This window comes from Branchiostoma lanceolatum, chromosome 4 (assembly GCF_035083965.1).
Source record: "Branchiostoma lanceolatum isolate klBraLanc5 chromosome 4, klBraLanc5.hap2, whole genome shotgun sequence".
NCBI classification, from domain to species: Eukaryota; Metazoa; Chordata; class Leptocardii; order Amphioxiformes; family Branchiostomatidae; genus Branchiostoma; species Branchiostoma lanceolatum.
Window position 1 is genome coordinate 28,416,085 of NC_089725.1, and position 21,128 is coordinate 28,437,212.

Genomic DNA, 21,128 nt, shown 5'->3' on the forward strand with positions numbered 1-21,128 from the left:
TTCCCCTACTGTGGTAGGTGTCTTCTTCTTTAGGGTATTTACTGCTGCAGTTTCCTCTGGATCCATAGTGTACCCTTCTGCTGTCACTAATTTGCCCACATACCTGACTTGGCGCCTGAACATGATACACTTCTTGGGCTTCAATTTGCAACCGTGCTCCTGAAGGCGACGCAACACTTTTCTGTTCCTCTCCACATGAGATTCGAATGTGTCACTATGAACCATGGTGTCGTCCATGTAGGGTTCGCAGATTTCATGGCTGAGGCCCTCTAATACTTCTTCCATCTGTCGCTGATATGCAGGGGGTCCATTTTTCAAGCCGAAGGGGATACGAACCCATTCGTAGAGGCCATATGGGGTGACAAATGCCGTGAACTGGCGACTCTCTTCGTCCATGTACCCTTGGTGGTATGCTTTCCCCTGGTCTAGAACTGAGAACCAGGTGCTTCCTTTCAGGCGGTTTAAGATGTCTTGAATTCTGGGCAGAGGTTGCCGGTCCGACACAGTCTTCTCATTCAGGGCTCTGTAGTCGATACACAATCTCATACCACCATCTTTCTTGCGAACACATACCATCGGTGAAGAGTATGGTGACCGTGACTTAGTGATCCACCCTTGATTGATCAGATCCTCTATGTACTCTTTTACCTCTTTGTACAGTGGTGCTGGAATTGATACATAGTTCTTCTGCACTGGTTCTTGGTCGGTCAATTTTAGGTTCAGCTTGAGTCCCTCCATGTTACCAATGTCTGAATCGTCCTTTGAGAACGCCCCGCACTCTTCTCGCAGCATCTGCTTCGCTACTTTTCTCTGTTCATCATTTAGATGAGATAAGTCAACTGGTGGATCCCAGCAATCATCTGGTGCATCACTTTCCATCTGCGCAGTGTTTACTTGAACTGGGGTTGTCGGTTGCTTCGCTTCTTCAGCTACCTTCCTCAGCTCGACCGGCACCATAGACCTGATTAGCTCCATCTGGCCCAACACTGTCCTCGCAGGTAAGTGAACATCATATTGGTTGCCGTTACTCACTGGCACTTTGATTATACCAGTTGAACTGACTGATGTTAGCACTGATTCCAACTCCAGGCCAGTGGGCCAACTACCACCTTCCTGTGGCTCGAACAATACAGTCTGTTTCTCCTCCACTGAACCAGTGGGGAGTCTACACCTCACTTGGACAGTGGTTCCTCTAGGGATGCGGACTCTCTTTCTGCCAACTCTAACATTCAGTGGAATAGCATTGCTGAAATCCTCAATCATGGTAACGAGCGCTTCTGCTTCTCGGGGTTTCACTGGTATCGCCTTCGAGAGTAGGGCTACTCCTGAGTGGTCAGCCTTCCGGCATTCGTTCTGGATTTCCTCGATTACATTATATCCAATGATTGGGTGTTCCTGCTTGCTGTCTGGGGTTATGAGAAAGGGTACTATCAACTCTGGTGTACTGTCTTCACCAACAAGCCTGAACTTGACCTCGATCCAACCGCTGTATGGTATTTCGGTACCATTTGCCGCTTTCAAGCTAAGGTCTGTTCCTCCCACTATTTCTCCCACTGACTTAACTGTCACCTCTGGAAGATGTATTCTTCTCCAATCCTCAGACATGATGCTGACTTGTGCCCCAGTGTCCCATAATGCTTGTGCAGGTACCCTTTCAAGTTGACACGATACTAAACACTTGTTTCCCACCAACCTTGTTATTCTTCTCTGTTGCTTTGGTGTCAAATGTGATGCAGCCATTGTGTTAATTTGAAGTTGTTGTTGTTGTTGTTGTTGTTGTTGTTGTTGAAGTTGTTGTTGTTGTTGTTGTTGTTGTTGTTGTTGTTGTTGTTGTTGTTGTTGTTGTTGTTGTTGTTGTTGTTGTTGTTGTTGTTGTTGTTGTTGTTGTTGTTGTTGTTGTTGTTGTTGTTGTTCCCTCCTTCCTTGCTGTCTGTGGGACTGTGGACTGTCCAGGGCAGCCCCTAGTCCCTTGGGGGTGCCCTTGGGTCGTTTCCCTGGGTGCGGCTTTGGTGGCATTCTCTGGCGAAGTGGTTACTGCCACCACACTTGAAACAGTGGTCACATCTTTCCCTCCGTTGCTCCCAGCAAATTTGACACACTGGCCTCCTTGGTGGTGCCACTACTGTGTTAGCATTGATCCTTGCACTGCCAGCACTCCTCTTTTTCTCCTCCCTCTCCTGCTTCACTGCCACTGCCCTACCAATCCTCTCAAGGAGTTCCATATCACTAGTACTGGTGCTGTCACAGCTGTCACGGTCCAGATATGGCTGCAGATAGATGCGAATGTTGTCGTCTCTAAGTCCTGTTGACACTGCGCGTAGAAACGTTGCCTGTACCATCCTAACATCGTATAACTCTTCTTCGGAGGCTTCGGTTACCCTGTCCCTCAACCCCATCATCCGCATCAGGAAGCCCTGGGGGGACTCATCTACTGCTTGGGTTCCCATGCTCAACTTCCTATACAGGTCAGTAGCTGTCTCTTCTAAGCAGTACGCTTTGATCGCTCGCTCGACCATTGGTAAGTCAGGATGTGCCTTACCTTCCAGATATGTTTTCACTTCCTGCAGGCCCCTTTTATCCGGTATCGCCTTGATCACTGCATCAACCACTTCCTCCTCTGAGTATCCCTGCCGCAGTCCACTCTTTATCTGGTAGGTCAGGGAACGGAAACTGAGCTGGCCCACCTGACCAGTTATCTTAAACTCTTTCCTACTGAAAGGTGCAGCTGGCTTGCCCTTGCCCTGGTCCTCTCCTACTTTCCAAAGGCTCTTCTTCACAGACTTCTCCTTCTCCTCTGTCTTCCATGGTGATTTCGGCACTGTGTTGTTCCTCTCTTCCGGTGTCTCCACCTCCAATTTGGCCATCCTGTCTCCCAGCCGCTCCATTTCTGTGTAACACCCGTTGACAACGTGCGTTAGGTGGGTAGTGGCGTCCACCAACTTCTGCATGGACAACTCGGCCTCAGGCTCTTCCTTCTTGACCACCGTTGGCGTTCGGACAGCAGCTGGGGTGAATGGGCCACTCAGCGGTGGTAACTCTGGGTCCGACCAACTCCTAGACCTGCGGTGGCGTTCACTTTTAATTCCCCTATCTGCCATACTTGCCCTGTTTACATGCAATTGCCCATGGGCTGCTAACGATATGGTCCTAAGTTGGCACGGTGTCCTTCAATCACTTCCTTCTAATGCCGCTCTACGATCGCCCTCCCCACGACACGGGCGCCGCCATCTTTCTTGTTGACGATATGGTAAAATGACCTCTCACCTTCTGCCTGCGTCACTTTTGGCGGGAAAACTCGATTTCCCGCTCTTTCTCGGTTTCTGTCAGACGTCCGCCCACATTTACTGTCAGAGTTCCGAGGTCGCAATCGCTCCGTCTTCTGTACAAATCCTGGAATTATTGATCTCGGTAGAACCTCCAAATTGTTACCCCTCTTATGCTGTGTTTCCAGCGACTAACACCGACGCAGGATCGACCAGGAATCCAAAGTGCGGGAACAGACGACTTTATTTACAACTTGTTATTCTGATGTTATCCAACTGCCCAGCACGCATGCGCGCGTGCTGGGACCATACCATTCTTACACAGGGGTGTTTCTACATCGCTACACTAGTTCATTCTATTGATGCTGAAGAAGAGTGATGGATGTCCGGAAGTAATCTCAAATCATAGAGATGGAATTGTCTTTAGAGATTGTTTACCTACTACATGTCTAACCTTCATCAAGGCATGGCAGTTATGATAGAAGGACTGCTTTGGTTCTAGGATAAGAAAACAGTTTTGGTATCCAACATTGAGAACTGTGAGGAGTAAGAGCCTTACCAAATTCACTCAGGAAGCTGCTCATCTCCATCTCAAACCCCTCTGTATCATCTGGACCTACATGTGGACAAACAGTCGCGGCAGGTTAGATTTCTGTCATATCGTCAAGTAACGGACACTGTATGTTGACATAGTACTAGCCAGTAAAAAGGAGAAAACTAGATGCCTAAAAAACCTACAAGGAGTCAAAACAAAAGACATCAGGTAATGTTATTGTTAGGAGACTATGTCTGTAGATCTAAAATGCGAGAGTGAACTTATTTTGTCATGATGTTTTATTGCTTTTGTTCAGCCCCATCCCATGCATTAAGACCCTCTTATGGCAATGACATGGGGCCCCATGTCATTGCCATAAGAGGGTCTTAATGGGGGATCCTGGCAATGCTGACTAGTAACAAAATCATAGAAAATAACATGCAGACCATGAGATCAAATTCACACCCACAAGTGAACATAAGGCAACAGTGAGGCTGTGTTTTAAGTACAATTCAATTTGTTAGTCTATAGTAATTACTGTTCTTACAAGAAAAATTAACAGCCAGTGACCAATGAGAATGAACCATAAGTAAAACAATGAGAAATAGGAGATTTCCCAGTCCTTTTTTTTTCAAGTTGTTTGCATCTGAGGTCATAAGGGTCAAAATGCCGTCATGGCCACATGGTATAAAATGCAAATTTCACCCCACACCTCAGCGGGGCCAGCGTAAATTCATCTTCACACCTGCTAAAAACAAACAAAGAACAACAAAGGGGCTCTGCAGGGGGTTGTCGGGGTTGTTTGCGGAGCCAAACTTCGAATTTCCCGCCGGCCGAAGCGAAGGAAGTTCCGCCCGAACACAAAAGGGGTGAGATCTCCGCCGGTACGGTTCGAATCGCCAGGGAATATCACGAACACAACGAACCACTTCTGAGAATGAGACTCTAAACTACAGGAAGAGAAGTTTGGACTAGATTTTCAGAGTCTGTGGGTTTGTTTTGTGGGGTAGAAGATGACCAAACGTCGCCGTTCAAATTCCACGGAAGCCACACGCAGCCCGAGCAAGAGGGCCACCCGGCGGACAGCGCCCAACCCTCCCACGGCCTCCCTCCCCAGCGCCGCCCAGCAAGGCCCGAGCACAAGGACAAGGAGTCGCTCAAGGAGCCAGACAGGAGCGTCTGAGGACACAGGAGGACAAGATGCGGCCACAAGTCCCGCCACAGAGCAGACAGAAACAGCTGAAGAGATTTCTCAAACCCCCGTGTCGCAGGAGCAAAGGTCGGCTAACACGGAAGCGACCGAGGAGCGACCCTCGACTTCTGAAGCACAAGATTCAACAAACTCTCAAGTACCCGAGGTATGTATGTTTTATGATATGATTTATTTTCCTGTATTTTACAGTTAAAGGGCAATGTTAATTGGCATAAAATGCTTTGCTGTGACACCGTCCGACATAGCAGAAATTAATATTTCTGACAACATGTTTTCGTCGGTGGGGAGGGGGGCACCACTCACTTTGGGTGGGATGGACGCATTCTTCCAGGTTGCACAGCCCCTTCAGCTCGCCTGTGATCCAGGCACACAGTTTGGTGAACACGGGGGACTGGGATCCTCCTTCCACGGCTTTGGCCAGCACGGTTTCGTCGAAGGCATCCTCGTACCTGCGAGGGAAAGGGAAACGTGAGGGAATGTGTGAAACGTGCATCGCAGGACTGCTCGTGATTTTGTTAGCTTAAAATCACGTCAAATTTGTTTGCCTATCACTGCCATAAAGGTACTATAAAGCATGTATCTACGGCTTCGATTCAATCGATTCACGAAATTGCTATTGGGTTGATAAATTTAAAGATATCATCGATTGAAAGGGAAATAGATAGTTTTTGGCCTTGGTGCTGCCCGGATGGTTCGATGCCAACGCAGTCTTCTGCCAACACGGCACTGCGAAGCTAAGGTCTTGTCTGACTCGCTTGACACCGATTTATCCAGCACGTATTGACCTGCTATCGCTCACATACGTACCCAAGATCATCCAGAGCGTCCAAAATGTCGTTCTCCATGATCCAGCGTTCTAGAGATGCTAGAAAACGACGAAACTCGTGGTACGGTTTGGAGTGGTGGGGGTGTGAGTGCAACCGGCTCGTGGATCCGGGATGGTGCCGCAAACCAGCTGATTGTCGTGAAATCGCATTCACTTTAATTTTTGTGGCTCTTTTGTGGTTTTCTATATTTTTTTCCTCAATGGTTTATTTTGAAACCCTCTCAGTTTAAGTGCCTTATGTCAAACCGACAAGGTTTGTGATGGCAAAAAGATATTGTTTATCGCTAAGAAAAACAAGTGGTAGCATTTACTATGATAAAGGAAGGATCAATTTAGCCTGCAGTTTTGCTAAAAATCGCTACTTGGCGCCCGTGACTGGTCCACTCGTTTGTGTTCTCGTTCCCAGTTTGCTCTTGATCCCAGAATACTTATCATTTGTGTTTCAAAATGGCGACCACCATGAAGGAAGTTGTGCAGATGTACCAAACTTTGAGTCAAGAATGGAGCAGAAAACCGCCGAATCTGCAGAAATGTGGCGACCAGCTGTCGAAGCTAAAGGTATGTATCGCCGTTTTACATGAAACGCTGATCCGTAGAAAGTTGTGTGAGAACACAGTCGCAGCTCGAAGTGAGGGGACTACTGATGATTCATTGTTTTCTGCATGTGAGTGCAGTAAAACAGGATAACAGTTGTACATTACTGTATCGTTCAGACCAAATCAATCTTGTACAGTAATACAGGTCACCAATGCTGGAACCAAACCTCTCTATCAGGGTTTTTCGTTTCTTAAATTCTTTCTAAAAACGTTTTCGCCCAAGACCATCCCATAGCTGCTGATGTCATGGTTGCCCCCCTCCCCCCTTTCTAGCTGCCATCAAGCAAGAAAACGTATACAGTGCCACTTTCTAGCATGTTTGACTTCGAAATTTCTCAAATCGACTCTCCAAATCGATTTTTCCGCGTAGATAAACCTTTCTGTGGTATGTTGGTGTGTTCTGGGTTCTTAACTATACAACCAAGGAATGGTAACAGCCGACATTTGGGTAATCTTTCAGCTACCTTTCTCAGGGCGAAATGAACTCTACTACTCCTCACCACATTGTGACATGGCGGCAAGGATACAGTCCCAATCCAGTCATATAATATGCCAAAAATAGTTACTCAAGCAACTGGATATTCTATACTTACTCAATATTCTACACTTACTCAATATTCTATCCAGTTGTTTGAGTAACTATTTTGGATGTATCTTATTACCTGGATGTATAACCTTCATCAACGCAGTCATGTAATAATTTGAAACATTGACACCACATCCTTTCTATTGTAATATACTAGTAGATGTTTCAACGTTCCAGTCACGTTTCTTGTTCTACCCCAGGTCTGCCTACTGGAGCTCAGCTTCCTGCCCACATCCGACACCAAACCTTCCAAACAAGAACTGCTGGTGGCACGTAAGGACACAGAGCATTTTATTCCACTCACTTTAATCTCAAGTGGGTTAATTCTCAGCAAACAGACATCTTATACACCTCAGTGGTCCTGTTCTGCACAAAAAATACAGAGAAAACAGGGATACAAGGAGGATAATTAAAAGTCACCTTTATCAATGTTAAGGGTTGGAAAGAAAAATGTTGTTGTTGTTGTCCTTGTTTAATGTCTATTTCATTGCTAGACCTGGTCTCTTGGTGGTAAAAAAAAGTCTCTCTTGATGGTAAACATACTCATGGCTAGCCTGGATCATGTGGATGCCATGTCTAGAATATCTATCGTGTGGGGTAGATACTTAAGAAATTGGGGTCTGGCAGCCAGGCTAACTCGTGGCTGATATGATGTGGTTTTTGTCTTAGCAGACTGTTAATTTTACATTTTCAGCATGTCAGATTCCTCACTAGTTCTTGTGTTGTAATTTTTTTGTTTTGTTTTTGTCTGTAACCAGGAGATATTTTGGAGATTGGAGCCCAGTGGAGCATCATGACGAAGGACATCCCTGGGTTTGAGCGCTACATGGCACAACTCAAGTGCTACTACCTGGACTACAAGTCAGTCCAACAGACTCTGTTCTAACTTGTAACTGTTACATAATTACGTGACAGTTGTATGTCGTGTAGTTCATCATGATTTTAAACGATGACTACAATGACTTTTACATTTAATTTACCATATAAGTATCATTGTTGACGGATGAGTTCACACTTTTGTGGGTGGACCACAAAGCTTCTTGCATCATGTATGGCATTTCTATCAACAGTCAAATGCATGGAAACATGCTAGGTATTTTCACATGTTTGCATAAATGGCGCAAGCACCCCCCCTCCAGTTGTTCCAAAAAATGTGTAAATTCGTCTATTGAGTTCTTTGTACATATTTGTGCCAGACCACATGAAGTGACAGTTTCCCTGTTGTTGACCACATGAAGTGATAGTTTCCCTGTTGTTTGTTGATAGCAGGTCGGAGCTGCCCGAGTCGGCGTACAAGTACCAGCTGCTGGGGCTGAACCTGCTGTGTCTGCTGTCCCAGACCAGACTGGCAGAGTTCCACACGGTACATGTTTTTCTTCTTTTTCATAATTATGTGCTAAACCGCTGTGAGCCCTCTGAACAGAGCTGCTTGGATGCATGGTGTGAAGATTAGTCGACTGCTGCCCACCCCTGTGTCAGGGACCCCAGCAGCGGTATAATCAAATAATGGAATGCCTGAGCAAGCTATTTTTCTGCTATATGATGCCAGCTTGATATAGGGACACTCTATACTAGTATATTATTAGGAGGAACCTTGTTGATATCAACCTGTAACATTTAGCTGATGAAGAATATATGAGAAAGAACATTCAAATGTTACTTTTACATGTTTTTATACCTTGTATTAATATTTCATACATATTTCTGTCGCTAACACTATCCCATCATCTGTAGGAGTTGGAGTTGCTACCGTCAAAGGAAATCTACAACAACATCTATATAAAGCACCCCGTGTCCATGGAACAGGTGTGTATGGTGGTGACATCTATATGTTTTATGTCATATCTGTTCTGTGAAAATGTTTTATACGGGTGTTCCGGACCGGTGATATTTGGGGTTATCACACAGGCTTCTACTTGTATCACACGGGCTTCCACTGAATAAATCGAATGCCTGTTTTTGTTCCGAACTTCGCCTAGTCTGCTGCTCTCGAAAATCCAAATACCGGATTAGGACGTTGGAATTGATGTTTCAATTTTGTTTTTGAGGACACAAAACTTCTAGCCCATTTCGCATCGAAATTTGTGTTTTGTCGGGTGGGTATGACATACTAGTAAGTAAAATACAACACGGTGATTACGCATCTCCCTCGGTCCCAGCCCTCCTGCAGGACGGATGGCCATCGAGCGATCCGACCTGTGGTCAGGCTGGTACCTTGGGTGATAAGGAATGTGTCGTATTCTATATCTATCCACCAGCTGAAAAGTTAGAAAGTTTGGGGTACATGTATATCATGGTGTCAGATCTACAAAATTTAAGTTACTTAAATCCTGCACCACCCCAGTACCTGATGGAAGGCAGCTACAACAAAGTTTTCCTGGCCAAGGGGAACGTTCCGGCCGAGAGCTACAGCTTCTTTATCGACATCCTGTTGAACACCATCAGGTCAGTTCATCCATGGTACAGATATTTATCTCCATGAAAAATGGAGATATAGTTTTGGGTGTGTCTGTGTGTCTGTGTGTCTGTTTGTTTGTTTGTCTGTTTGTCTGTCTGTTTGTGTTTCCGGACTACTGTAGTCAGCATAACTCAAGAACCTCTTGATGGATTACGATAATATTTGGTATGTGCGCGGGTGTTGTGAAGCGGAAATTCAAGGTCGATTTTGGGCCCCCTGGTATGTGACCTTGGTACTGCAGCAGAAATTCAATTTTTGTATCTCTTGACCTGGACGTGCTATGGTCTTGATATTTTGGTGGCAGATAGCTTGTGGTGTAATGAAGATGTGGTGTGGGTTTTGGCCCCCTAGCAGCTTGTTGTATCTGTGGCGTCAAGTGGCGTAATGGTTAGAACATTCGGCTGTCAAACAAGGGGACCTGGGTTCGATCCCGGGTTGCCCCCAGACATGTCTGGACATGTGCCCCGACGTTGTGCCCTTGGGAAAGGCACTTAACACAAATTTTTCGTTAGGGATGTCCCTTGGATAGGACGTTAAATGGAGGTCTCGTGTTTGAGGAGAAGTCACACCTTGAGCATGTAAAAGAAGCCACCACATCTTTCGAAAAAGAGTAGGGGTATGCCCTGGTGTAGATGGTCCAAAACCTTACAGTCGGTTGACCCGATACATGTCAGTAATTGCCGATTTCTCGGCAGATGGACATACGTGGTCATGTAGAAGAAAGATTTGTGTGATCAAACTTATTACCCTTTAGTAGCCTTGCTTTCAAAAGACTTCAGATGTTAGGTGTAGAGATGCTTAATGTTGCAGCAGTATGTTTAAGCGTCATTTTGTAAGATTATCATACGACAATTTGTACAATGCAGAGACTTATTTTCAATAGCTATGGATTGACTTACTGTGCAGTAAAAACAAAGGTAAAGCAGCCCTCCTCTACTGTGAGGATGTGTACGTTAGTATTCCTAATTTTCTTTCTTGTTACACTATTCTGTCCACAGGGATGAAATAGCTGCCTGTGCAGAGAAGGCCTATGACAGGATATCCAGTACAGAGGCCGCAAGGATACTGTTCTTTGAAAACAAGAAAGACGTTAAGGAGTATGCAGCAAAGGTGAGGGAAGGGTTTCAAGTTTATGTAAGCTATTGAATACTAGCTGTTTACTCAGTAGGATATAAGAGGGAGCGACAAGCATAGAGAAAGGAAACGTGAGAGAAGTCATGTTTTTTACATCGCAATAGACCCCTTTCCAAATACCGCGGCCATTTTGAATCCAGGGCGCGCGCACGTGATTCGAGCGCGGGAAAAGTCAACACCCGGTAAGACCAAGCCAGCGGTAAGGCGTTCCCAATAGAAACCAGCGTTGAGTCATCTTCGGCGGCGAGATATTCTCCTCCTCGGTGAAATCCATCGATATATTTGCATGGCACAAGTAGATGATATTGTTGTGGACACTTGGACTAGATATCGGCCAGTAAAATTGTGAATTTCTGCTACTTTTCCACAGTTTCTGCCGGGATGTTGAACGCGCGCTACAGTGATAAAATGCTGATATGTTTACACCGCGTGCTTGTAATTTCCCTAATAATGTTAGCTAAAGTCGAGAAAAATCCCACAAAACATACACTTTTCGGATCATTTTAGCTTCGTTTAGGTATGAATATAACTCTTGAGCCTTTTGGCTGTTGTGACAATGCCAACATAATCTTGAAATTACGTTAGTTTGAGGGAGGGTCGTGTTTTCTGTGCAGCGTTACATCGACTTCGCTCAGCAATATTTGACATTTCCGCTGAATGCAATCCCACACACAAAAAAACGTGAAAATATAGGCCTAGGCTTGAGTTCAATGTCCTTAAATATGGCAGCATTCCGGCGGCTTTTTGACGATCTTTTCGGATGCCAAGTATTTAGGCTTGAGGACTCTAAGTACGTGAGTGAAGGTGTGTTTTCCATTCTATCTGACGTTTCTTTAAATCATTTTGCGCGGCAATATTTCAGATATCTGTTGGCCGGATGGAACCCAAAAAACGTTAAATGATATTGACTTGAGGACTGAAGGACCTCAGGCCGACATTTTTCCTTTTGTTGTGGGGTTTCATCCTGTGGAAATCTAAAATATTTCCGCAAAAAGTAATGTAATGAAACGCTACAAAGAAAACACGCCCCCTGCTTCACTCACGAACTTCATCAAGCTAATCTTGGCACTGAAATATCGTCAAAGTCAAAGGAGCCACCGAAGTTCCGTCAAATTTTTATACTCGCAAAGCCCTCAAGCCTATATTTTCACGCTTCTGTAATATCATCCGACGGAAATTAAGATATTACGGCGCAAAGTGAAAACACTCCATCTTCACTCACGTACTTTAGGTTTTGATATTTCAGAAAACTCGTCAAAAGAAGCCGCCGAAATTCTGCTAAATTCCCCCAAAAAATTACCTTTAGCTCAAGCCTACATTTTCAGGTCTTTTTTTGTGGGATTGCATTCAGCGGAAATGTCAAATATCGCTTGCGGAGCGATGTAACAAGAGAGAAAGGAAAAGCTAGACAGAAAAGAAAGAAAGGCTAGACAGAAACACGACCCCCTCTCAACGCGCGTTTTCCCAGGGGAAGTCACAACCGGTAAAATTCTGTATATTTCTATCTAAGTAGCTATAAGGATCCCAGCCCGAAAAGTGTATGCTTTACGGGGTTTTTCTCGACTTGTGAGTGAAGCAGGGGGCGTGTTTTCTTTGGAGCGTTTTATTACATCACTTTTTGCGGAAATATCTTAGATTTCCACAGGATGAAACCCCACAACAAAATGAAAAATATCGGCCGGAGGTCCTTCAGTCCTCAAGTCAATATTATTTAACGTTTTTTGGGTCCATCCGGCCAACAGATATCTGAAATATTGCCGCGCAAAATGATTTAAAGAAACGTCAGATAGAATGGAAAACACAACTTCACTCGCGTACTTGGAGTCCTCAAGCCTAAATTCTTGGCATCCGAAAAGATCGTCAAAAAGCCGCCGGAATGCTGCCAAATTTGTACCCAAAAGGACATTGAACTCAAGTCTATATTTTCACGTCTTGTTTTTTTTTTGTGGGATTGCATTCAGCGGAAATGTCAAATATTGCTGAGCGAAGTCGATGTAACGCTGCACAGAAAACAAAACCCTCCCTCAAACTAACGTAATTTCAAGATGATGTTGGCATTGTCACGACAGCCAAAAGGCTCAAGAGTTATATTCATACCTAAACGAAGCTAAAATGATCCGAAAAGTGTATGTTTTGTGGGATTTTTCTCGACTTTAGCTAACATTATTAGGGAAATTACAAGCACGCGGTGTAAACATATCAGCATTTTATCACTGTAGCGCGCGTTCAACATCCCGGCAGAAACTGTGGAAAAGTAGCAGAAATTCACAATTTTACTGGCCGATATCTAGTCCAAGTGTCCACAACAATATCATCTACTTGTGCCATGCAAATATATCGATGGATTTCACCGAGAAGGAGAACATCTCGCCGCCGAAGATGACTCAACGCTGGTTTCTACTGGGAGCGCCTTACCGCTGGCTTGGTCTTACCGGGTGTTGACTTTTCCCGCGCTCGAATCACGTGCGCGCGCCCTGGATTCAAAATGGCCGCGGTATTTGGAAAGGGGTCTATTTGGCCTTCTATAGATCAACTTTTGTGCTAAATGTTTGAAATTTCAATCATGAGATTAAAATAGATAAAATAGACACTGGAAAAACTAACTCAAGTTTTTCTTTGTCGTGGTCACTTTGTAAGAATTGTTCACTTTTTGTTTGTTGAATAAAAAAAATGGGAAAGTTAGCCCACATAATTAGTCAAGAAATGACCCTTGGTGTGTCGTTATTTTCAGCGCGGCTGGACATTGAGACCAGATCACTTCTTCGAGTTCAACAAAGAGCCAGAGAAGAAAGAAGAGACAATCCCGGCCAACGAGCTGGCATCACAGGCCATAGAGTATGCACGAGAACTGGAGATGATCGTCTAGCACTGGATTTCTGTTGTTGTAATCTACCAGCTGTCATACTTTTTGTATCCGGGAATTCGAAATTTCGGTCCAACTTTCAAGGTTTTCTTAACAGTTCACAGTAGGCTACTAAGACGAAGGTAGCCCCAGAGATTATTATTTTTGCCACGGTAAACAGAAGAATACAGTCTTTGATATTACCTTGATTTTCAACATACATGTATGGGCGTGAAAGTTTAGAGATGACATAAAAGTCCCCCTGTCTGACAGAAGTTATAGATTATTGTAACCCTTCAACAGACTTCTGCTAGTATCTAAGAATACCATTCTAGAAGGAAAGTTTTTGGATAGGATGAAATATCATACCTTTAAAATGTAATTTCTCTGTAAAGTGATATAGTAGGAGTAAAGTCCACTTTTACCTGCTAGGACAGTTGAATTCATGTGAGCCTCGAGAAAGATGTTAAGTAAGCGTTGGATGAGAAAATGTGACTGGAAGGAATAAATGAATGCTTCACAATTGATACTATATTTGCTTGTTTATTTGTTAATATTTACTCAATTATGTGAAGAGCTCAACACTGAGTGAGTGAGTGATATTTCTCTACCCCTTCAAAATTGTTCTTGAGCAATCTTTTGTCCACAGAGGCCAAAAATGAAGCAAAGACAGCTTCATAGAAAAGCTCAACCTCCACATGCCATCCCATTTTAGCTAGTGACATCAATGATAAATCGGTAGTCTGATCTTAGTGTAGTATGCAGGTGATGGCCCGAATGCAAAAATACCAAAGTTCCAAGTGTCAAGATGCGAGCATTTACTTTCTCCTTTTTTTTATTCAAAGAAGAATCAAATACATGAACAAAGACAAAGTGGCGGCCTACTCAAGTTGTGCACAACTTATATTATAGCCGCCACTTGTACAGTATGGAATATAAGATGTTTGACAACACTAAAAAACAGGAATGACAGGAAAAAAATTAGTTGACATGAGACCGACACCCCCCCCCCTCCCAGCGGAAAAGAAAGCCAAAGAACACATATAACTAAAAAAGTTTGGTTGATATGACATAGTCCTGAACAGCTAGCATTTACTTTGTTGCTTTGTCAAAGCTAACGACCTACTAGCTGCGTCCTCCCGACAGCGGTTTGTGTTCGGACCACTGTCATACAAACAGATTCATCATAAGTGCAGTATTAGTTTAAATTCAGCACCAGACGAAGGTATTCCTAATTATTCGCTTGACAGGCTTTTTATGTTGGTAACGTTAACACCGAAGTCCTAAAGAGCTGAATAGAGATGACCGCAATTCATGACCTGGCGGCAAGTTCAAACTGTTGAACTAGTATTGTTATCAGTGACTGCAAGTAATGGAGCATGAACCACGCCACCCTGGCTGCGGCATTGAGGAGAACAAAAGAAGCAAAGGTACAATATGTGTTTACGGCATCACAGGTCACTAGTTGAAGGGTACGTCTTCAGGGCTGCCCATTTTGGTCGTAATTCTTCTGATTTGTTATAAAAAGGGGACGCAGACGGAGGTGTGCAGACAGTTCTGCTGGAGGAGGGACACCTGTTAAACCATCGAGTCCAGCTGATCGTCAGGCGCCCAGAGTAATCAAGATAACCGCGAGAATTCTCGTCTGTGTGTCAAGGTGAGAACATTTCATTCGTCTTAAATTCTTACCTACTGGACAATGTAGAACACATTATCTAGTTGTTAAAAAAGTTATCAGAACAACTCGACACCTGGGACAACTCGGCCCCTAGCCATTCAGGACAACTCGGCACCAAGCTCACGACAAGTCGGCACCGGGCCAATCATAGTTGATTATTGAACTGTTTTCCGAACTTTCTGCATAATTAATCGTGTGAACTCTGTCTCACGGCTCGTCGTCGCGCTGCCCGTCGTCGCGCTGCCCGTCGTCGCGCTGCCCGTTGTCGCGCTATACTGCTCGTTGTCACTGATGAGGCTTTAAGCCCCTGTCACACTTGTGCGTATAAGCAATTCCGTGTTAGTTCCGTATCAAATTTTGACAAAACGCAGTTGTACGCTCAAAATATCGACTTTCTTGAGTTATGCGTGGCGCACTTATAGCGTGTGAGTAACGAATTGAGCGTATGACACACGTATGATTTTCATATGAAGTGCGCAATACTATTATCCTTCCAGCGAATAGCTGCGTATCAGGTGCGTATGCTGAGCGTATTCCGGACGCACACAACGTCTGCCGACCGCATGCTTGACGCACTTCCGACTAATGCTAATCGAATTTTGAGCGTATTTGGTTATATTATCGAATTATGAGCGTATATGAAAACTCGTCTTTTCCATGCAGCGGCCTTGGAAGAATGACCCCAAAATAGCAGTTTTGGGTTGAAACATTGCTTTATGTTTTCTAGTGTTTTTTTTTTTTTACCAAAAATAACGTTTACACAGAAAATGTCAACTGAGCCAGTGCCGTGGCAACACACCCTTTTCCAGCAGAAACATTGAATTTAAACGATGTTTGGAGAAGCGCTAGCGCCTTTCTGAGCCAAATCGGCTCCGAATCGTAAAGAAAACTCCGAATCGAGACCACAAAGAGCCTGGCCAGTCTAAGTGTTAAAACACTTTGATAACCTCCAAGCAGATATAAGGATCCAAATCAGTCTAAGCGCTCAAAAACACTGTCAAATCGCCCGGACAACGCTAATATAAAGTTGCACTTTCCAACGCCCTGAGTCGGTTCTGATACTTTTTGTCATGGAAAGCTAACTTCTTTTGACTGGTTGTGAACACTGCTCCGCGTGTCAGATCATGCAGATGGCGTGTTCGCAGAGCCAGAGGTCGGTGACCCGCATGGCACCGGGAGGACTGGTCTGACTTGTCCGCGGGGCTGCACAGTATTACCCAGTATGCATAACAGACCACAAGGCCAGATTTGAAGCAGTAGACATGAGGCATTTCTGAGAATATTGCTGTACTTCACTGTTTCGCCTTTGTAGAGTGGGAGTAGGTAAGGCAACTACACATATAAACCTTCGAGAAAGGCTAGAAATAGCTGGGGGGGTAGAGAAATCAACCTTCTTGGGATCTGTCGATAGCCTTGAAACGAAAATTTCACTTCGTCCTTGAAGGGTAGACATCCAGGTAACGATATTGCAGCTTGTCCTCAAGAACCCATTCGGAGCCATTGATGAAAGCCGGCGCCTCATGACAGATGCCCCGCATAGAACGACTGACTCTGTTACTATTAGTGTTAGAATCGCCTTGTCCGGTTTTGTGATTGAAACGATTTAACGTAAATGCAAACTTGCACTAATTGTACTAATACTGTAACGTTACGTCCGACATCCGTATCCACAGGTCACTACCAACAAGTGAAGTGATTCATTGATCATTCTTTCTGACTGCATTCAACACCCAAAATCTCTAGTCTCTACCAGACTAACCGCGCCGGCTATAGGGAGAACATTTGCCGGGGGACTTTGGCCATGAAGGGTAACATTCGGACCCTATCTCCATAGCCGACTCCCTTCATACAGTTGACTCTATTTGGCCAATTTCTACTATTTTCCCAGCAATTTCTACTATTTTCCCATTTCACAAGAAATGCACGGAAAAGGTCCGGACTTCATTTTTCAACAATTTTATCCGACCACGCAGCAGTGAGTTCGGTTCGGTAATATAGGGTTAATGACCCGTCCTGAGGTCTATACGGTGTGATAAGGCATGGTCGTTCCTATAACCACCGAATAAAGTACCGAGGTCGCGAAGCTAAATCAAAATCTAATATATTTTCGGCTGCAAATATAAAAGCAAAATCTAATATATTTTCGGCTGCAAATATAAAAGCATATTCATGTTTGCAGCCGAATAAGTGATTTCTTAGGTTCGATTACTAGGCTGCACAGCTGTAGGTCAAAGTAGAAAACAACTTTTCCCCTGCAAACTTTACTTAAACCAAGAAAATGTTAATGCGCAACTCACGCGCACTTGAATACACACACAAGTGTGACAGGGCCCTTAGAAACTGTTATTTCTTTTCTGTTTATGTTTAAAACAGTTATGATAATAGGCCTCCGCAATGAATACTATGCTTTTGGGTATAATTGTAGCGTTATGACTGCGTGTTCGTGTGATGTTAACTCACTACTAGTATATTTGTCGATTTCCTCTAAAGGGTTTTGAAAACTACCACAAGTAAGCAAGATACGGCAATGGACGACGAATACACAGTGACGGTGAGCTGAAGTTGGATTTCAATTTGTTATTAGCAACATATCCGTTCCTCAGACAAAAAATTCACCCTATCTATCAAACGTCTAACAACTTGACACGAGTCTCGCAATTTGGCAACTTGCTGAATCGTGGAACTCTAGTCTGGAACTGCAGTGGGTATTTTTGTTTCACACTTTGGAGGAGGAGCAGGGGTTGATGGATTTTCATTGTTTTTTGGTATGTAGATGCCTTATGTTATGATTAGGATATTGAGATGTATTCATGCAGATGTGGGCCTAATTTATATAGTTAATGTCGTTGCATACATGTGAAGTCGACCTATCGTCGAGGACACCAACTGTCTGTCACTAGGGCTGGAGATTTAGGTCAACAGATGGCAATGAACCACTGCGCTCCATGAAAGGGCTTTCAAATATGTGCCACATATAACTGAGAAAGAGAGGAATCGCGATAGATATAAGTTTTGAGGGCACAATTCGCATGATTTGTGAGAAAATGCTATAATTACATAGTGGTAAATGACGGCAAGTTTACGGCATTTGGATATTAATGGGACGTGATCATCATTAAACATGAACTATATAAATCAGGGCCCCATAACTGAGAAAATACCAAAGGAGCCTTCTTTGCTATAATAGAACTTCCATACTTAGACCAACTTGTGATATTTGGGTCGACAAGTTTATCAAGTGCTATAGTATATGCAAATGAGGATGAAACTTGCACAATCAATGACAAACCTTTGTAATAAAAGATTTTGGCCATGTCAAAGTCGACATGAATGGTGTCTTGTAATACGTCCCTTGCTTCACAGACAGTGGCTCCACACAGCCACATACCATACGGCCCAGAGGGCACAGGCGCTTACACCAAGGCACAAACAACTGGACGCATTACTGCACACGAGTGCATCCCCATTACTCTGGAAGCTCTAGCGTCCATGGACATCAACCCTCGCCAGACCTTTAACATCGTGGACTACGGAGCCGCAGACGGCGGGGTCGACATGCCTCTACTGTATGAGGTACTTGCATGTATCAGCAATAAGTGACCGACCCTCTCATGCTAGACCCACCCCTTGTGTATGTCTATCCTGCAACCTTCTCGCTGCGTTAGTGCTGGCCAACCGTCAGCTAATCATATACTCCCCCTATATGTCTTTATTACTAGTATAGGGAAAACCACCAGTCACGTTGACTCTTGACAGTACCCAGTGACATGATTGGCTGGCAACTTTCCTTACAGCAACGGGCCGGGAGGGGCGGGGAGTATCACTGAACGCTTAGTGTTATCTCTGGTGCGATTGCAAATAAGGCAGCATTGTGTTCATTGTTTATTGTATTTTCACTAAAATTGTGTATCAAATTCATATTTGGCATTGGATTTCCCAAGATAGTAAAATGCATTACATTACGAAGAAATGTCCTATTCTCCAACTAAAAAATGGAATCACCGGAATTTCCGACTGACTCGCTCAAATGTTGTTGGAAGTCGGTACCGTCCCCCGTCCCGATTGAGAGAAGGTTGGTGCGCCCTGATGTAATTGGCCTCCTTCACTCCTCTCACTGTTCGGTACCCATATACAATGTATCAACACTGAGTGACCCCTCTCATGACGAAACACTTGCGCTATAAGCATTAAAACTTGTCTCATTCTGTCAAATTCTGAAAATCTATATCAATCTATATTAATGTATTTACCGCCCATGTCTTTTGACCTCTTATCTCCGGTCTGTTTCCTTGTATTTCGTGCTTAAGGCATTCATTAACATATTATGACATTGTCACGTATCATCTTTCCAGAGTCGTCGGTAACGATCGCGGATCTTGTGAGAATGATTTAGCCACGCAAACATGTTAACAACGCTGTAAAATTTAATCTTGCCTCATTCTAAGTAAAATTCTAAAGATAGAACACGCTGTATTCTTTTGATGCCACTTCTGTATTCAATCCTTTCACAGCATCGTTTCCTTACATTTCCATCGGTTTTATTTCAGATTGCTACACGTTTCGTTCCATTTCGCACTTTCTGTAGTTCCATTTGGTGCCATTTCGCTCTTTCTGTACACACCGAGAAAGAATGTGTATGTCGGATATATATATATATATATATATATATATATATGTCACCTGTAGGCTGTAGCCATATCTACATAACACACAGCTGATAGATATATAGACATGTAATCAGGCGAAACCTACGCTGTGTTCACTAGCTTGTGCTCATGATGATAAAAAGATAACACAGGCTAGACAAGACTTCAAAGATCTTACGACTCCGACCCTGAAATGATAAATGTGTTGTTTAATTGTGCTTTTTCTCCTTTGTACTTATGCGCTTGTAGTTCACTGATTATACTTTTGATTAGCACGTGTGTCCATCGATCTCCTCTTGTCACTTTAAGGTGAATGTGACCAGCATATAGACCCAAACTCCATCCTACCAGTCTTGTAGTACCTGCCCACATATTTGTCTGTTTATTGATTTCAATTTTCTTACATTTGAAGATTTCTGTCATGTAGTTTATTTGAGATAATTTGTTGCTCTTATGCTTTGCATGTCCGCACCTGTTTTTTTTTTCATTTTCAGTATTTGTAATATTTGTTTTGTACTTCTGTAATGTATTCTGTCGATGACGACACGAAAATAAGCTGTAAGCTTGAGTCTGTCGTCATCATGTCATGTATTTAAATGTTGAAATAAAAAAAAAACTCCATGACTTAGTAGTCCAATGACCCCAATAACCTGGACTGTCATAACTGATCAAAGGCTCGTACTGTCGCCTCTGGCCTCTACTACCTGCCACTCCAGCAAGTCTGATCTTTTGCGGTCTCTGACTTCCTGTCACTCTACTGACACAGACATGGAGTCAACGAGATTGATGGAAAGAAAATATCTCCCTCCTCTTTGTTCAAGGTGGTGCGTTATTTGCGGACCAAGTATGGTCCCAATCTTCCAATCCACGTTTGCTTTGAAGACCAGCCAGTCAACGACTTCAAGTCGATCTTCCTGATGCTGGAAGGACTGATGCCCGAACAGGAGATCAGAAGCTTCTACACAGACTTCCCAAACACCTTTGTGTCAGCGTGTGGAACATCTTTCTACAAACAGGTACTCATGAAATCAGCAACAGAAGTACTCACCACCGGTAGAAACGATGAAGAAAAGTGAACAAAACAAAAGAAGTGATTCGTTGTCCACGCGTAGTTTATTACCTTCGCCGAGAATGGTATGTTTTGGGTAGCGTTTGTGTGTCTGTATAATGAACAACATAACTCGAGATGGCCTGGATGGCTTGTTGATATTTGGTATGTGGGTAGGTATTGATGGGACCAAGAAATGATAAGATTTTAGGCCCCCTAGCGGCTTGTTACGGCACTGCATCGAAACTTCCTGTTTTTATATCTCGTGTTCTGGACATGCCACGGTGAGTGGTAGATAGCTCT

The 21,128-nt window shown here is 43.8% G+C and overlaps 3 protein-coding genes across 5 annotated transcripts in view; 2 read left to right on the forward strand and 1 right to left on the reverse strand.

Moving 5' to 3' along the window:
• Positions 1-5,989, reverse strand: part of LOC136433865 (protein FAM98A-like) — a 20,665-nt gene extending 14,676 nt beyond the window's left edge. The window contains exons 1-3 of one of the 2 annotated variants that reach the window (XR_010755668.1): positions 5,819-5,978; positions 5,315-5,460; positions 3,823-3,879 (exon numbers count right to left, since the gene is read on the reverse strand). Coding sequence is in view for 1 of the 2 variants with exons in the window: in XM_066426430.1 (XP_066282527.1) it covers positions 3,823-3,879; positions 5,315-5,460; positions 5,819-5,856 (241 nt within the window). In the remaining variant the exon portion in view is untranslated. Of the gene's footprint in view, positions 1-3,822; positions 3,880-5,314; positions 5,461-5,818 lie in introns of both variants that reach the window. The other variant, XM_066426430.1, reaches the window with a different exon arrangement.
• Positions 4,619-13,980, forward strand: LOC136433864 (26S proteasome non-ATPase regulatory subunit 8-like). Of its 2 annotated transcripts, none has more exons than XM_066426428.1 (9): positions 4,619-5,156; positions 6,303-6,395; positions 7,220-7,292; positions 7,778-7,880; positions 8,286-8,382; positions 8,754-8,825; positions 9,364-9,464; positions 10,476-10,587; positions 13,343-13,980. In XM_066426428.1, exons 1-9 carry the CDS (start codon positions 4,812-4,814, stop codon positions 13,475-13,477), a joined length of 1,131 nt encoding a protein of 376 aa, XP_066282525.1. In that variant the 5' UTR covers positions 4,619-4,811; the 3' UTR covers positions 13,478-13,980. The 2 variants fall into 2 exon arrangements, with proteins under 2 accessions (XP_066282525.1, XP_066282526.1); XM_066426429.1 differs by having other exon boundaries at positions 8,289-8,382.
• A 3,678-nt stretch (positions 13,981-17,658) lies between these two features.
• LOC136432023 (uncharacterized) lies at positions 17,659-20,861 on the forward strand. The gene is made up of 3 exons (XM_066423038.1): positions 17,659-17,682; positions 18,495-18,704; positions 20,599-20,861. Exons 1-3 carry the CDS (start codon positions 17,659-17,661, stop codon positions 20,851-20,853), a joined length of 489 nt encoding a protein of 162 aa, XP_066279135.1. The 3' UTR covers positions 20,854-20,861.
• The last annotated feature ends 267 nt before the right edge of the window (positions 20,862-21,128 follow it).

Bases quoted from the DNA above. Each gene is read 5' to 3' on its own strand.
- LOC136433864 (XM_066426428.1), top strand. From the start codon at position 4,812: ATGACCAAACGTCGCCGTTCAAATTCCACGGAAGCCACACGCAGCCCG. The intron at 5,157-6,302 runs GTATGTATGTTT...ACCACCATGAAG, and splicing joins CAAACTCTCAAGTACCCGAG to GAAGTTGTGCAGATGTACCA. The intron at 8,826-9,363 runs GTGTGTATGGTG...GCACCACCCCAG, and splicing joins ACCCCGTGTCCATGGAACAG to TACCTGATGGAAGGCAGCTA.
- LOC136432023 (XM_066423038.1), top strand. From the start codon at position 17,659: ATGGACGACGAATACACAGTGACG. The intron at 17,683-18,494 runs GTGAGCTGAAGT...CTTGCTTCACAG, and splicing joins ACGACGAATACACAGTGACG to ACAGTGGCTCCACACAGCCA. The intron at 18,705-20,598 runs GTACTTGCATGT...TCTTTGTTCAAG, and splicing joins ACATGCCTCTACTGTATGAG to GTGGTGCGTTATTTGCGGAC.